At 40.3% G+C, this 14,205-nt stretch overlaps 1 protein-coding gene across 2 annotated transcripts in view; it reads right to left on the reverse strand.

Moving 5' to 3' along the window:
* The window catches only part of ADCY8 (adenylate cyclase 8), a 225,469-nt gene that overhangs the window by 66,221 nt on the left and 145,043 nt on the right, over window positions 1-14,205 (reverse strand). Inside the window, exons 7-8 of one of the 2 annotated variants that reach the window (XM_019528169.1) lie at window positions 9,298-9,568; window positions 687-884 (exon numbers count right to left, since the gene is read on the reverse strand). In XM_019528169.1, coding sequence (XP_019383714.1) covers window positions 687-884; window positions 9,298-9,568 — 469 coding nt within the window. The remainder of the gene's footprint in view (window positions 1-686; window positions 885-9,297; window positions 9,569-14,205) is intronic. The other variant, XM_019528171.1, reaches the window with a different exon arrangement.

Below are 14,205 nucleotides of genomic sequence, written 5' to 3' on the forward strand. Positions count from 1 at the left end.
GTCAGCTGAAAGCAGTGTAAAGAACCAGCACAGTCAGCCTGCAACACACGGGAAGAGACTGCCTTTCTGTTTTTCCCTTTTCAAACTAAAACATATAGCCACTTTTGAATGTGGTCTGAAACAGAGTTAGGTGGGATCATAATGCTGTGGAGAAGCAACAGGGACATGGGAAAACTGTATTTTTGTTTTAGAAGCAGAAACACTCTTTGATTTGAGGCCTAAAACAAAGGGTTGGCACATTCATTTTGACTCAGAATAAAAATAGCAGTTGACCAGGTATAAGTGCATCAGAATGAGGGCAATATAGCGATATATGCATGTATCCATTTTTAAAAATAGAAGCATCATTTTATTAGTGTTCCTACTCCTAATTTCTGTCAAAGCAGCCTCATTTTGGAAGATAAGCCCTGCTTAGAGTCATCCTTAAGTTACATTTGGCAAGAACCTTTCCTTCTCTTTTCTTGCTTACTAATAGGGATTTTCTTACTTTGGAACTGCATTAGCAAGTGCTGTAACAGCCACTGGGTCTATTCATGGTCTTTAGCTCAATCACGACTTCTAAAACCAAATCAAAATAAAGCAAAAACATCAAAAGCAAAGCTAAAACCTAGATCTGTCCTCTCTAATTCAGTGGACATTTAAGACAATTTGAGTTGGAAAAAAAGCAGCTCTCAAGACCCAGCTACCTTATGCTCCAGGCTGGAGTCTTTAAACATCAGTGAGAAAGGCTTGATATGCTCTCTTCTCAATTTATCGCCACTCCGTAAGTCGATGGTGTGCTCTATTCGCTTGTTAATTTCCTCAGGCCCAGACTGGACATGCAAAGCTTGTGCAAGATGGTTTGGAAGCAGATTTATTGAATTTCTTGTTAGGGCAGCCAGAGTCTAGGGGAAAGCACATGCAAACAGAATAAACCTGCTGGTCCCCTTGGGTTAAAAATGCAATGTTTTAGATCATGTTGCATTGCAAACCATTTACAGCATCCCATGCAATTCATTCAATGAAACCTACAGAAGTTTATAATACGTCTGTTCCACTAAACACATACAGTACAAAAAGTGGCCACTTCAGTGTCATGTTTTGAATAGGCTTTTGTGCTTGTGATTTCACTGAAGGATGTAATCGTAACAGTGTTGTCGGAATCTGCTGCTGAATGACCTGTGGAGTTCCCAGAGGGTGGGGAAGGAGCCCCACACCAAGCAACCAAATCAAATGACCAAAGTAAGCAAATAGTCTGTCTTAGCAAATTAGAATGGCATCCACAAAATGAAGAAACGAAACGAAACCAAAAAAATACCTGGAGAGAACAAAAAGCATTATTCCATGCACTGAAGTTACTGGATGTGTGTAGTTAGGGAACAGATAATTTGGAGGGAAGGCTGAAGAAGCGGAAATTTCTGACTGCCTCACCATTTGTTTCCAAACAAACAGTGAGCTTTTCTCTACGTCGTTGCATTCGAGAAGCTGGAATGCACCAGTTATCGCAGTTCTGTGATACCACTGAACCGAACTGTGGTTTAAGATCCTTAGAGCAGTTTGATTGCATAGTTCCTTCACTGACCAGCACGAGTGTTTTCAGTGAAGTTTTGAAAAGGACGGACGATGAAGAAAGTAAAAATGGTGTTTAACCTTCAGCGCAGATGTAGAATTTGCTTTCATGAAGTGAGTAACTCAACTCGGTGTAACATTTCACAACATGAACCACAACAAGACAGCATCCTGAATGGAAAAAATGAAGCATTATTGTCTGGAATCCTCCTAGGCTTTAAATGAATAGAAGGCTTATAAACCCTCAGGGCATAAAACAACCTCTACTTATTAAGGGTTAGAAAAAAGCTTTCCCTGTGGGCAAGTCGTTCCATAGCCACTTTCTTTAGGGTTCCTCTGGTTTATTTAGTATTAATTACTGTTGAGCATAAGAGACTGTCCCCACTGGAAACCTCAGCTGGGTGCAGTTCAGAGCATAGTCACCTACAACTGGATGGTGTTATCGCCTGATGAATGCTGGGTGAACATGAGAGTGGTCTTTCAAAAATTAGGTGTTTACATCATACAAGCTACACAGTTTTCTAGCAAGTTGGTTAGCAGACAGAGAAGCCAAAGATGAATGGATACTAAGGTTACTAATGTCATGAATACTAAATTGCTCTCTTACAGCCCATAATTCAAAGAGTTGCTTTAGAATGCAATATGGCAATAGAACCTAGTAACCCATGGCTGAAATATCCCCTGTATTGAATTCAGTTAAAATATTGCCATTTGCTTCAGTAAGACCAGGATTTCATCCTGTCTGTGCTCTAATGCAGTCGTTAACTTAACTTCTCAAATTTCTGTACCACCAGATTTGGGGGAGGGAAATCCAATCAACCTTCCCATAACATAGCTTCACGCATGGCTAGATCTGGGTCTGGCCCTCAGACCACAGGAGTGAAGACGTAGGCTAGGCTGGATCCAAAGTGACGTCATTAGCAATCTTTCCACTGATTCCAATAGGTTGGGTGTCACATCCCTGGTGCTACAGCAATGCACATTCCTTAGAAAGATGTTAGACATTTTCAGGCTTTGAAGTACTTAATTTGCACTGGGATTCAAGGCCTAAGCTGTTATGCATATACTGCTCCAGTGGGGTGGTGGCAGCAGTGCTTGAATTTATATATAAGAACAGAATCACTTCAGAGTCTGAAATGTTTTGGTCCCTTCAGAATTAAGTCAAGTCATTATAGCACTGCTGGAAGTGGAGGCAGACAAGCTCCTGATGTTTAGCTGGGTAACACTTGATTACTTGAGAGATGTGATCTCAATTTCCCCCAGCAGGTGACTAAAGTAATTTTGCTCAATTTGTAGAAAATATAGTTAAAATCATGCTGCCTTGTTGCTGTATAAATTAGCTAATTGGGTTAGAATCACAGACACATAGACCTCCAAATCACCACTGGGGCAATGGTGGTGGTGCAGAGATGGGGCCTGATTGAAATAATCATTATTTTACCAGGAAAAAGAAGGGAAAGCCAGAAATGATTGATAGAATTTGTCCATCTCTCTCTCTCTTTCTGGCACAAACACATACATGCACTCTTAAGACATCTCTCTCTCTCTAATGGACACTAGAATCAAATAAAAAGGTCACACTGGCCAAGGGATGAGTGCTAATCAGATTTGCCCTGTATATCTCATCTTTGTTCTGCATCTCCTGTAAAAGCAAATTTGAAATAGTCACTTCAACATTTGCCAAGAGATGCCCGAGGGCATGTCGACAGTGAGGCGTCCAACATTGCTGGCCATTAGCCATTTACTTCCTTTCATGCCCCCCTCCTCCCCAGGAAATACAGCAGTAAGGTATCACTGCAAATATATATGCGTTATCTTATTGAAATAGGCTTATACACACAGATTTTGTATAATAGTAACAGGGCTGTCTTGAAGCTCAATCTCCCACTGATATCAATGGCTGTTCTGCATACGCAGGAAATTCTGGTGTAAACCCCAAGAATGTTGGAAGAAGCAGGAGCATACTTCACTTGCACCAACGCAATAACAACTCCTTTCACACTACTATCTGCATACAATTAATTATGAAATTGGGTTTCTTGTTGACTAGAAAAAAAAAAAATTGGAATTTAGGCTAAGTGGCGCTTGCATCGTATATGGTACTAACAGGTGGCTTCGATTGTAATAGACATAAGAAGTGACACACTAGAAGACTTCAAGGGCTATGTTTTCAGAGTGATTCAGACTGAATGTAGGCACCCAACCTACATTAATGTTAGATAAAATAATGATGCAAGCAAAGTCTTATTCATTTGACCTTCAATGCAAGTTAGTTGTCTAACTTGGGCACTCTTTTGGAAATCCTGTTCATACCTTTATACACCTACATGACTATGAAATGTGGCTCCAACTGGTAATACATCTGCTCAGTGACCAACTAGAATAATACACTAGTTAACAGAATAATACACAGAATAATGTTAAATAGAATAATATACTAGTTAACATTTCCTGCTGTTCTCGTTAAGGTGGAAGATATTCCCAGGCCCTCTTCTATGGAAGAGCAGTAGATAATTTCCATATTTTCAAAAGAATTTTCCATAACTCTTCTGTTTCCAAAAATCACAGATATATTCCAATTTTCAGTTTAGCTTTGACTCTCTAAAAAGTGAAAATTTTCCACGAAGGGGTTATTCTGATTGAAAATCCAAATGTTTCTATGACATGAATTCTGTTATTTTTATAGCAGTCTATTTAAGTGCACGAGCACGAAACAAATATAGTTCTATTGAATTTTGTCTAAAAATGACTGCAAGATTTTTTTTAATGACGGACCTCTCTATCAGAGACATAATTTTCAGGTATACTGTCAGCTATACTGACGCTGTAAAATGACAAGATAACAGTTTCAAAATTATATTTATGCCTGTAAGATCAGTGCCTAGCTCTGGCCTAAGCCTGACTGGGCTCTGGAGTCTAAGTAGAAGACTGCATCTAGCCCCTCAGGGGTGCATCTGCTGGGCATTCTCCGACCATACCTAAAGCACACTGACAAGATATCAACAAAATGCTATGGGGGTCACCACTTTGTTTTAAAGAATTAGCGGTGGTGCCTCCTTTTCATGTAATGGCCTCACAGGAAGAGGAAATCTGGATTCAATTCCATCTTCTGCCTTAGGGGACTGATTGCCACATCTCCCAATGCCCAGAAGAGTGCTATAAGCGCCAGGCTATAGAGCGGGCCAGTTGGAACAAGGGTACTTTCCACTAGCTCCTCTTCCGCTTTCTATAAAATAATCAAGATTGATTGGGTCAGAAGGCAAGAAGCATGACTGCATGGCATTGCAGTCTAGTTACAAATCTGACGGTTGCCCTGGTTTCAGTTAGATGCTTAATTCTTTTTTCAGGGGAAGAATTTGCTTATCTTGTTTCTGAACCGCAGAGGGAGTAACAGCACGAGTGGGTTCGGACGTTGTTAAGATTGTTTTACACAACTGTGTGTGACCAGGTACTGTGATAGTACTGTAAGCAATTGCCACATACTTTTTGGATTATGCATATTTGATAAGTTGTTAAATTTCAATTGCAAAGTTCAGAGGAAAACACTGAACTACAACCTCTGTCTGACTGGACTGCATCTCTCACCAGACCACGTTTCTGGCTGTTTGATGGAGTGTTGTTCCATGGAGTTTTGGATGCCTGATCACCACCTTGAGGGACCTGAACTCCGTTAGCAAGATAATGAACCCATTATTTGGAAATATTGTGTTAGCTGTCAATACAGTGTGCTTTGATAGAGCACAGCTTTTGTCTCTCATCTCTCCCCTTACCTGCTGCCTGACTCAAGCCAAAGTTTGGTTAACAGGTTGCTTAATGGTTATAGCAGTTGCCTGGGCTAGGGGAAGTCCTGGGTTCTAGTCCCTGTTTCAAGGACCATTTCTGTATTTCACATTTAATGATCATTGAATAAAATGCAGAAACAGAGTTGGGATTGCATACCCAGCCTTGTGCTCAGGGTTTCTTCTGGGTCATCTTAAGCAGTTCCTCATTCAGAGAGCTGTCTCTTCTGGATCTCACTCTGAGGCCACCCCAACCCTTCTGCATTGAATAGGAAGTTGTAAGCATTGCTGGCAGAGTTTTTCATTCCCCTCTAGTAGCCTGTTGTCCAGACATCTAAGTCTTTCACTGTCTGAAGCCCTGAGGTATCAGACTATCATTCCCTGGTATCTTATAGGTAAAGACATTCTCAAGCATCAGTGTTATTGACTGACTTGTAATTTCATTGAGAACCAAGAGTGCTTCAAGTGCATTTAAGTTTTGGGTTTTTTTTAAATAGCATCTTACTAAAAAAAAAAATGTTGGGAAGATGAGCCACAATGGACTATAGTCCATACTGCAGAAAGGGGCCTAGTTCAGTTGTATTACATATATGGCTTTATCATCTCCACTTGGAAGCAAAGATTGAAAGCTTACATTTTGTTGCTTTAAAAACTCTTGCTATAAGCATTTTCCTCTCAGCCCTTATCTCAAGTATAATGGTATATATTGTGTTTGGTATGAATAGATAGGTAGATGTGTGTGTCTCTGCATATGTGTGTGTGTGTGTGCACGTTTGTACATCTATATCTATATTCTTATTTCAGGGGAAGAATTTGCTTATATAGACATTTATATATAGATATATATATTCATACCAAAACGCAATATATACCGTAATACTTGATGTAAGGTCTGAGAGGAGAATGCTTATAGGAAGGGTTTTTAAAGCAACAAAATGAAAGCTTTCAGTCTTTGCTTCCAAGTGGAGATGCTAAAGTCATGAAAGCATAGGCAGGCTCAGGACTCTACCTCCCAGAAGCAATTGCTTTTATAAGGATGCTGGAAATGAACAGGGCTTTCAGTGGGAGACAAGGGAGTTCCCAGTTTCAACTTTCAGCCTGTTGGGTGGAGAAGCCTTATGTTAATCAACTCACCAGGAACATTGTGGGCAGCATGAATTAAGAACATGCCCACCTCATGTTCTCATCTGCTCTTATGCTGTGGAATTTTAGTATAATGGGAGGAAAAAGTGCAGAGACATATGCTCCTCTTCATCCAACTTGTGTTAGTGAGCAGATTAAAAGCATTACCTGATCCTTAGCTTGTATTCCTTCACTATCGCTCTTTTACTGCTTGTTCATACTTCTCAAGTATTAATGGCATTCTTTAAACATACTTCTCAAATATTAATGGCATTCTATAAAACACCTGAATTAGTAACAGTTTGCCACATCTATCATTGGAATATGTGCACACAACACCCAGTAGTGTTGGATCCACTTTTTTTTGTAATCTGCATCATAATGCTGCTGTCAAATGTCTTCAGAGTAACATCAAGAGGCATATTCTGTCCTTAGATAAAACATCTGCAAAAGACAGACAGGATCTAGCTCCCTCGACCATGCACATACTGTAGGTGATAGAACCTCTCTCTGCTTTATAAAATAGCCTGTCTTTCTCAACAGCTCACTTCCAGAGACGCTACACTGCAAGTGCATAGGACAGCATCCATACATAACCTCAACAGACTTCACAACCAAACCTGACTCACCAGCTTGATCACCCATAGTTTTCTCATTTGTTCTTGTACACAGGGCTTCTTATTTTATTTCTACATCCAATCTCACACATCCCATTCACTGTCACAGGCCACCAGTTCAAATAAACGTAGGGTAGATCACATGAAATGTCATGAATTCAAGTTTGGGGGAGAGAAATTGCAAGAAACTCTCACATGCCACATCCTCAAAAACTCAGGAACACCTAGAAGTAAGCCCCGGGTGCCAAATAAGTTGAGTTACCCAAATCTTATAATTAACAAATCGCAATGAAATCGTTTGATGATACTGGTAATTACTAAAAGAGATAGAATGATTCAATGTGGAGCTGGAGCCACTTGACTCTCCACCATCTTTTGCTACAAATGACCCTTCTGTTGCATAATTAACACTATTCATTTTTTATTTGGTCCAAGGCTGACCAGTCCGTCAAGGAAGATATAACACACTTGCAGAATTTAAAATTGCCATCACATTGCTACGTTAGTTCTTGCCCATCATTAATGAACATTAATGGCTGCTATCTTGATTTTAAAATTGAAAATTACATAATTATTGAGTCCGTCATGTAATAACTGGGCATTTAAAACTTTTATCCAACCAATGGATTATTATGGAGCAGACATGAGTTATGATTTTAATATTGGAGAAAAATTATTTTCAATCAAAGTAGGGAGAAGCCATCTTCTTTTGATTAAAATTCATGGGGATGCCATAAGAAGCAAATCTCTTTCAAGAGAAGTGCATTATTCATACATTTCAGTAATTTTCATAGACTTTTAACTTGCTTATTAGGTCAAAGAAGGTCAACAATATAAAAACATGGTTCCCATATCTCTTCACTGTTAGTATCAAGGTCAGATATTGTGGAGAATATGGAAAATGGGATAACAGCATAATCCAAATTTTTGGCCCTATTAAAACCTAGAAGGTGTTAATGAGAAAGAACCAGGAAAGGAGAGCGTTGTGAAAAGCTATTCATTGCAATATGCACGCCCTCTTCTATTCCCAATGGAATGAGAATAGAGATACAAGCAGAGAAAAGGCAGTGAGAGCTGAAAGGAATTGTCCATGCAGGTATGCAAACACAGGGATACATATATAAAACAGATGTTTTATATAATGGCGAACTGGGCCATGCGCCATTTCAGCTTGAGAAAGGACAAGGACGCCACAAAGGACTGATCACTTGTGAGGGTCTGTCACTTTAGAGCAGATTTGAAATAGGCAAGAGACAGTTGAGAAAGCAAGATCTCCACACAACAAAGCTTTAAGGTCTGCAGACACTTCAGACAATTAGGACTAAGTCCATGCAGCAAAAGAAGGAATATATCATGTCATGACAGATCGCTCACAAAAAAAATGGACGGCAATTCAAGCTGACCTTGTTTCACAATGACTCATCAATCTTTCAAATACAGTGGAAAGAGTGGTGTCTTAGGGCACTTTAACCTTTTCATCTTTAATTCCTTTAAGCAGACAGGCTTCACAACTGTTTTATGACTGTAAAGAACTGCTGGATCTCAGAATGCTTGTATTTAGCACAAAATACTTTTGCGAAGGGTCTGATTGAGAGCAATCTAGAGAGAGACATTTCTTTCAAGTTCTTGCTCCCTACTTCTTCTGAGCTAGTCATGACACCATGAAACACCTATTAAGGAACTGTAACTGTATCATGGACATTCCCTTTTAAAAAGCTAATGAAGAATGAATGAGAAGAGTAGCAATATTGCTATTGCAAGGTGCAGGTTAAGCTAGATCTCTTTGCTTTGACACATGCATCACCCTGTTACATTTGAATAAGTGATACAACGTACACCCACTTGCCTCTTAACTTTGACAATGGACACAGCAGTGCACTGAAAATATATAACACAAGTTACACATGGTGATGTGGACACTTTGTGTGGCTTAATGACATTAACTTAACATTCAATTAGCATCTTTGAGGGCTGCTCAATTAAAACTCAGTTGAATCGTATTGCATTTTAGTTGGACCAAAAAAAAAAAAAAAATCTAAATCCTAGCATTTCCCCGATTCTGATACATAGGTTAACTCTGTCCTGAAGCAATTTGTTTAATCATTTGTACTTACAGTACACGTTACAGAAAAGGTTAAAGATGAATTTGTTTTTTTCTCTGAGGCTTTCATTATTGAGATGCACTCAAGCATGCTTTCGGAGCTGATGACATTCAAGAAAGTTTGACTTACATTCTGCTTTCCCACTATGTTATCGAATGGAAGTTCAGGACTCCAAGATCCTTCTGTAAATGTTGCCCCACTGTTTCTCCTGTCTGCGGAGCTGACAGACTCTTTCACAATGTCTTCAGGCAAAGTCAACAGACTCTCTTCAGGCTGCTTTATTAAATAGGTCTCAATGTTATGTTTCTTCAGGAATTCATTTCGCTCTTTGCCATGCCCTTCTTCAACTTTATAGTCCCCATTCAGGCAGTCCAGAGTGGCTTTGGATATATGGATCCTCCTGCACATTAGAAATGAGCAGTAATTAATACAGACAGTGCTCTAGAGATGGATTTTGACAGGGTGGCATATCAAAAGCTTTACAGACTTATTTAATGTTATATGTGAACATACTTGTTGATGCTACATATGATTATATTTACAATAGTAAAAAAGAATAAAATATTATTCAGATATGGGGCACTTGAACCAAAACCCAGCTTTACTTCAAGCGCCCCTGCCACCACTTTAAAATGTGGGGACGCTGATATACAAGAAACAGAGACTGGCTGGAGCATGCTAATTATAATGTTCCAGCAGACTTGATTAACTGGAAGTCAACAGACTCTGGTGTTTACACATGGAGTTATGTAGCCACAATTGGGTAACAGTGAGGAGTTTCTTTCATTTCACCCAGATTCTATGTGTGTTCCAAGAAACATTGGAACAGATTGCAGGAAAAGTGTTTTAATATTTCTCCATGAGATGACTCCAGTGAGACTAATCCTGGAATATAATATTACTCAGTGGGCATGTCTACACATGCACTTCAATACGCATTAGGCTATTTAATACTCTGTAACTACAGCATGTCGGAGCAGCCTCCTGGCATGCTTACAGGCACCTGGAGGTACTAGATTTAATGTGCATTAACTAAAGTTTGTTCATGTAGACTTGCCTGTGAGCTAGGATATCCACATCTGAACCTTAAGATGGTGAAGGAAGCTGAAGCTGGGTATTAGTTTTGTGGATGCATGATTGAGATTTGATTTTTTACAACCATCATCCCATGTACTTTGGATTTGGGTTCTATTAACTAATATCATGGAAACTGAGGGAGAGGGAAGGAAGGTTAGGTAAAAAATTTCAGGAGTGACTTATTGCTGACTTCAGTAAATACACTCCCTACTATAGACAGGAATGATTTTAGACACAAGTGAAACACGAACTCTGTCTAGCAGCACAAAACAGCAATAGTCAGTATTATATGTTTTGACCGAACAGCATTACAAAAGGATTATAAGGTAATGTAGACAATGGTCTTTGGACAGATTCTTATCAAGCCAAAATTTTCAACAGTGACTAGTGACTGTGGCTGCCTAATTCTGAAAATCATGGTTCATGCTGGACATCTAGAAATGGGCACTCAAAATCATTAGTAACTTTTGAAAGATTTCAGTGTATGTATACAGATGATGTATAACACACACAGCAGCAGATCCAAGCCTACCTAGTATGTGCCTAAGTGCCATCAAGTTTCATCCTGTATAAGCCCTGAAAAACTGTTATTATAAAAGACAGAGGGTCCATCTCCTCTTTTCTTCTTCTCTGTGGCCTAGTCTTATGACTAAGATGACAGTGGGTGCATGGAATAGGACTGTGCTTAGGTACCTAACAGGGGGAATCAGATGTGGACCAGACCCTCGTGTGCTGTAAATACGCTTAGCTCCTCTGAAGTCTGAAGAAGTGGTCCATACTGTCCACCAACTCTTTGCAACTCTTGCTAGAGATCTTATTGGATGCCATGCAGATTTATGCTAATTTACACTTTGCAAAACCCTTGTTATAATCACAGAAAGCTTATGTGCTCATCCCTTTGTGTTGAGTGCCTCCTATGTGCTTGACTGTTTTTTCACTTCTGTGCGTAGGAGTGAAGGGAACTTGGCATGAAACTGGATCAAGAGCTATATGGATGATGAATTATTAGTACATAATACAAAAAGAATTGAAAAATCTGAATTTCAGCCATTTTAAAACCTTGGATTAGGTCTTCAGCTGGTGTAAATCATTATAGTGCCACCAAAGTCTGTTAATTATTCCAATTCTCATCATATAAAGACCTGACCCCTTTCCAAAAAAATCCATACAGATTAGTGATCTTTCACAGCTAAATGATAATAAAAATGTGTCTCAACTTTAAGGGGCAAGGTTCTTCTGTGATATCTTTTACTAAACGAGCTATACAATTGGTACAATCAAAGATACCACCAAAAATGCTTGCTTCTTGGACATTTCCTGGACCATCACAGCTCTCAAAACACTCCAGCTCTACTCTCATATTTAAGCATTTTTTACCAGCACATTTAAAACAATCCTATGATCCCTCAGAAAGAGATTTTGTTTCCTAGAAAAAGGCTAAATTGACTTGGTACAGTATTAAATGCAAAATAAATAAAAAAAAATGCAGTAGTTGCTAAGGTGACTATCTTTGTGCTGAGTTTTGGCTTAATATAATTAGGCTGAATTTTGGCCTAATATAATTTCAGCTGAATTATAAACTTCTGATATATGGGGTTTATAATGTAGATAGCATCTCAAAGTAAAATGTGGTACTGGCTTTGATATGATACATATAAATGGAAAAATTTTAATAAAACAGCTTGTAGGTTAAAAATGATTTCTGTTTCTACATTACACCTATTTTACATTTTCTTGCACAAGATAGACCTTGGTGTAAATTGCAGCAATTGGTGTAAATCAGGGGGACTTTAAATGCATTAAAGTCAGTGGCTTTAGCCCAGTGTAGAAAAGGCATGAGACTGGAATCAGGCCCAAAGCCTGCTTTTGAACCTGCTCATCAATAATGTATTCTGAAAAATCGATTATTATCTGTGCTCTCTGACAGCCCAACAGATGACTGCCGAGGTGCAAAATCACACGTATTAGAAGTTAGGTCCCTGGCTCATACAGAAAAAGTGACTTTAAGTTAAAATTGTAAGAGTCCCAATTTTGTTCTGCCAATGGCCTCTGGATAAATTTACTTAGCTTAGAAACCTGGGAATGATTTCGGCCTCAGTGCTGCAAACTTCAAGTCAAGAATTGTTCCTTGTACTCTTATTCACTAGGGTGTTCTGCTTACTGCTATTCTCAAGCTGGCTTTGGATTTAGGCCCTGGTGACATCACTGGTTTGGGAGCCTTAGTGCAATCTATGGGTATGAGTATGTCTGCACTCTGTCCCAAGTGGTTTGGGGGCGCCCTGCTCTCAAGCATGCCCTCCCACCTGCTCCTGCTTGCACATGCTGAATTCAGAGATAAGGCAGTGAAGCCATTTTGGAGGCTGTACTTACCGCTACATGTGGAAAGCAGAGATCTGGACAGTGGGGGTAGAGGGCAGCCTCCCAGTGTCATCACTGCCTCATTTCTGAGTTTGGTGTATGGGACATACCTAACAGTGGTCTTCTCTGGGAGTACCGGGGAGATGGTGTGGACATACTGTATGTGGTCTATAGGCCTTCTGCAGTGAGAATATGCACAGGAGCAAAATTCACTCCACTACAATCCAGACTGGGGAAGCAGAACTTAGCTGACCATTTTACTGATGACGACAAGGTTTATTCTTCTGCTGCTATATCGGTTTGTAGTGTAAATAGTCATGGCAATGTGTTTATGTCTGCAAAGAACACGCCTGTGACTCAGCCACATACAGATCATATACAGAAGAAAAGGCAGTCATTTCCCAGGGTACAGCAATGCTTTTAAACTAACGAGAGGAAATGCCACCAGATAGATAACGTGACTCATTTTCTACTGATTTTCAGACAATTTTTCTGCTGTTGCTTTGGTGCGGTGCTTATCTAGAATAAATATTTTTGTAACACTCTGGAAAAATGATTTCTCCACGAATCTATAAAGACAGATTCAAACAGGAGGGATAAAAGATAATGATTCTTGGCTTTCTTTGGTACAACAGTCCACATTAGCCACTGCAAAGTGATCCACACAATCTCTGCAGCCTGACGCCATCCTCTGTAGCTGCCTGAGCAGGTGGCAGTATATTTATTGCCACAAAATCCTGCCATGGTGAGTGCTACCCCCTGAACAGACAGCAGCAGAAACATGTTAGCACAGTGCTTTGCTTGGTCTCATAAGTGCTGCATCTGCAGAAGTAATTAGCCTGCCTGCAGGGCTGTGCTAAGGTGTTTACCCTGCTCCCTGTTCAGGTTGTAGCAAGCATGGATGTTGTCCGGTGCTGCATGAATACCTTGGGGGAACAGCCTACTTTTCTCTGTCCTTTTGTGACTGACCTGCTCCATGTCTATGGCCCAGCAATTGGAATCATGGTTTGAAGGCAGGGGTGTCAAACTTACTTTGGTCCTGGAGTAGGATCTCAATTGCAGGGGCTCCTTGCAGGTCCAATTTCACCTGGGGCATGGGATAGTGGTGGTGGAGGTAGCTGCATGACTCAGCAGCTGCTTGCCATGGCAGGATATGCAAGAAGTGGCAGGCCAGGCAGCTGTAGGGCAACAAAGGACTGTGTTGCACAGCCTTCACTTGTCCCCTGCTACAGAGGCCCATGCCCACCAGGACCCTGCCCCCAAACCCCTAGGCCCACCAGTAGGCCCGATGGAGCAGCACTGTGACCAGATTTGATTTGTGGGCTGTATGTTTGACATCCCTATTCTAGGTGCTCAGAGACAAAATGGCTTAGCACAAGTCCCCTTATCTCTTGCAGTGGGATTTGTGCTGCGCCATTCACGAAGAAGCTGCCATAGGCAAAGGAACAGCAGGCTGTTACCATGCATCAGCTGCTTCAAAGTAAATGCCTCTCTGAAGCCACTGGATGAAGAACACATCAATTCTGGCAGCAATGTCCTCCTTGGCTTGGGGGGGAGGGGGCAGGGACATGTAGTGCAGCAACAGGTAACTCTCCAGGTGGT

The sequence above is a fragment of the Gavialis gangeticus genome, unplaced genomic scaffold, assembly GCF_001723915.1.
Source record: "Gavialis gangeticus isolate Ggan-Ray unplaced genomic scaffold, GavGan_comp1, whole genome shotgun sequence".
NCBI lineage: Eukaryota > Metazoa > Chordata > Crocodylia > Gavialidae > Gavialis > Gavialis gangeticus.